This window comes from Amphimedon queenslandica, unplaced genomic scaffold (genome assembly GCF_000090795.2).
Source record: "Amphimedon queenslandica unplaced genomic scaffold, v1.1 AMPQUscaffold_9957_Cont17768, whole genome shotgun sequence".
Taxonomy (NCBI): Eukaryota; Metazoa; Porifera; class Demospongiae; order Haplosclerida; family Niphatidae; genus Amphimedon; species Amphimedon queenslandica.
Window position 1 is genome coordinate 949 of NW_003549772.1, and position 3,809 is coordinate 4,757.

At 33.3% G+C, this 3,809-nt stretch overlaps 1 protein-coding gene across 1 annotated transcript; it reads right to left on the minus strand.

Annotated features, from left to right (window-relative positions):
- Positions 1-514: 514 nt before the first annotated feature.
- On the minus strand, positions 515-3,041 carry LOC100635670 (probable dolichyl pyrophosphate Glc1Man9GlcNAc2 alpha-1,3-glucosyltransferase; the record flags this gene model as incomplete). The annotated part of the gene is made up of 9 exons (XM_020006391.1): positions 515-780; positions 1,028-1,106; positions 1,224-1,321; positions 1,466-1,605; positions 1,713-1,843; positions 2,059-2,179; positions 2,319-2,422; positions 2,651-2,789; positions 2,958-3,041. Coding segments are annotated over 9 exons (1,140 nt in total), but the record flags the coding sequence as incomplete, so codon positions are not given.
- Between the last annotated feature and the right edge of the window lie 768 nt (positions 3,042-3,809).

Below are 3,809 nucleotides of genomic sequence, written 5' to 3' on the forward strand. Positions count from 1 at the left end.
TAAATATTGATTGATAAAGTCCCCACAAATGTCAACTATATCTCAACTATTACAGGTCAGATAAATCTCTCAATACCTTATCTGTGGCATCCACTCTAACTGAAGGATCATCCAGTATCTCTCTCACATCAGTCAATACATTAGCCACCTCTTTATTTTCTATACAACATTTAATAAGTAGCAACTCAATGCAGTAGCAGTACTACCTTTGCTTCACAAGTAAAGGAGTTTTTTCCTGCTTCATTCTGAGCACTGGCCGCCATTTGTAGGAGTGGCAAGAATCACTTTTGGTACACGTGAAATCACGTGGTGAGCTGCATTCGATACAAAGGTACTATTCAAGTATTATCATGCATACCGTAGCACAGTACAGTGTAGCCTTTATATAACGAACAATTATAGACAAAAAGGTAAGGCTATACTGTATATAGGAAAATAACTAATGAATCTTTGCTTAGAAGCTATTACAATCCATTGGTCCACATCCACCATTTACTTCCATTGTCTTACAAAATTTACCCTTGTATTTCATTTTATTAGTTAAACAAATAGGTATACAATGTCAGTATCCATGTCCAATGAATTCCAACAGAGCATGTCACTGATGTAAGGAGAAGAGGAAGAAAACGAAATTTTACAAAAGACCCACACAAACAAAATATCTGAAATAACAATACAACTGATAGTAATAAACTATCAGTAGTGGATAGGGCAGGAAATGACAAGAGCCAGGAGTGTGTAGGATTAGGTTTACTTGTCTTTTTCTTGTCTTCTTTTGCACTAAAAATAATAGGAAAAGAAATAGAGAGAAAGGAAGAGAGAGAGAGAACAATAATGTACAGATGCAAAATATTTGATGAAGTGGTAATTTTGATTAAAGCTGTGAATAACTGCATTAGATACTGAGGAGGGTGTCAATCACAAAATTAAAAATATATTCCATGCATGTGCAATATAAAGAGGGGAAAGTAAACAACATTTAATTTTTTTGCATGTACATTGTACATGTACATCCATGAGCTCTTACTTATCAAGGGTTAAGAGTGGGAGGGCAAAGAATGAGCTGATTGTGAATAAAGCATACAAACAGACTTTGATTAGTGTCTCTAAAAATATAAAAATTATTGACCAAAAGAAAAAGGGAGAGAGGAACAGAGGGTAGGAGGAGAGAGAGAACTTTTTGACTGTAAGAGATAAAAGTGTGAGAAAGGTAGAGGGAGAACCTGCTGCAGTATAAAGCAAAGGGAAAAGTGAGATGTGACCAATAGCTGATAGTAGTAGATATATCCTTGTGAATTTCTTGTCTTCTAATGCCAGCAAACTATAACAACAATAACACTAACAATAATAGTAATCATTAAAAATCAAAATCCTCATAACTATATTCAGAATCAGCTCAAACTTTCTAAACAGCATAAGTACATCAATATGTATCAGAAAATGCAATAAAAGTGTTTCTCTGTACCTCATTGGTATTGTTATCATTAGAACTGCTTTCTCATGCACATGCCAACCAAACAAGAAAGATGAGTAGGCACACAACACAATCACTTTAATGAAATCTTGACTGGAGGATTTAGAGAACCACAATTTGAGCAGTGGAGGCTGTAGAAATAATGATCAATAATATCAAAAAATAAGATTCTAAAGTTATTTAAGCTAAATTTGGTGAAATAATAATTTAATAATATTATAAGAAGTAAGTGACTCACAATCATTGTTAGGAGTGTCAATATTAGAGTTACTATTGGTGGAACTGATGGTAGGACTTGGTGAGACATTTCACCAACTAAACCACTTGTCATGCTACCAGTAATGGACAGAGTATAACCTAATCTAGTGGCTGCATGAGAGAAAGAGAGAGAGGGGGGGAGGGAGGAAGAGAAGGAAAGAAAAGGGAAAGGGGAGGAGAGAAGAAAAAATATAAAGAATTGGTACAACTCATAAATTTGCAATCATGGCATTAAGCCAAGTAGAGGAAATTTTCACAGCCAAACTCCCACAACTAATGCCAATGTTTATAATTATTCCAGGCTTCCAGCACATGCATCTACCTACCTATTATAGCAAGTGTCTTGTCAATCACATTATACAGTGCCCAGAAGTTTGGGGCCCAATATGCGTGACACAATCCTCTCTTGAATGGAAACAACCTGCTCAACACTTGACCTAACTGACCCTAAAATATAATGAAAGTGAAAATGTAAAATGGCAAAAAATTTCTTGCATACACAGTAATCACAATTAAGACTTGTAATAATAATAATAACAACAACAAAGGGCATCTTTACATGCTATTTCTGTAGTATATATATTACCATAGTAACAAATGGTCCAAATGACAATATAAATACTGTTAAGACAAGAGTGCCTAAGAGTAGAAACCTGTCAACTCTGAACTGACGTAACAAAGGAGTCTCAACTATAAAAAAATATAAAATACTTTTATTAAATAAAAATAGGTGCAAAAATAAATAAAAGTACTACGGTGCATGTGCCATACAGCTATAAAATTTTGTGGAGGATTTTACATTCTATTATTGACAATAAAACTCATGAAATATAATCAAACAAAGTTTAGTTTTGTGATGTACTGCATTTTGACAAAAATTACCATGCTATGAGTTGCATGCAATAGCAAAAAACTGACCTTTTTTGTGCTGGTCATCAGACTTTGTAAAGCAATAGTGCTTCAATAAATAAATGAAATATGCTGGAGATATGTATAAGAATATGTGCTTTAGATTGAGTAGAATAGAAAACCAGATAGCACCCTCAAGATGTCTGCCCTACATAGTAAGGACAATTTTTACAAGTTCACTTTAAATTATGTTTACTAATTTATTTTAAATGCTAAATTAAACCCATAAGCCTAACTAGAAGTCTAGATGCTACATTAATGGTGTTGTTGTTATAGTTTAACTATATAACTAATGTATGATAGTATCATCAATTACCTCAATTATCCTTGTAATCGAAAGCAGAAGAACTCCAAATAAAAATCCATTATATTGAAAATGAATATCTACAATAATAATAATAATAACAATTAGTCAATTTAGTATGCAATCTAAACATTTATATTGTCATATTAAATTTCCCTCAAGTGACAATAGGTATCTTTGTATTAAGTATCTTTTCCCTCTCACAATACATTGAACATTAGTTCACTTCCTTTCTCTCCCTCCCCTATCCTTCCTTGCTACAAAAACTAATCTAAAGTTTTACCAAGGATACTGGTTGCCAATTTGAAGTGGTCCCTGCAAATTGTCAGGTATAGAAAGTTAGTCTATCATTTTAAAATATTTGATCAGGGCTCCTGATTAAAAGGAAGTACAAATTTCTTAAGTGAAATATACAAGAAGCTGTAAAATGGAGGTGCCAGTCCAAGTTTTAGTCACTAGTTGGCTTTCTTATTAGACAAGACTACTATAATATAGTGGCTAGTTGGCTTTCCTATTGCACATGACTACTATACTGTAGTACCTCAATACAAGGATACAGTGTACAGTATACTGTAAACAACTTATATACATGTGTGCTGTCCTCATGGAATAATATTGAATGAATTCAGTGGATACTCTTTAAATTGATAGCAAGCATATATAGTAACTGTATAGCTATCAAAGGTTGAACCAGCTGGTGGCCATGCAGCTAGCATCATGTAATTTCATTTTAAGATTCATTCGATTCACTGCACACAAGAACTTGCTATTAATGTCATTAAAATGGAAGTTGAAAACACTATTTAGAAACTCATGTATAAATTTAACTTTGTACAGGCAACTTTGTATTGCTCCACAGACAAC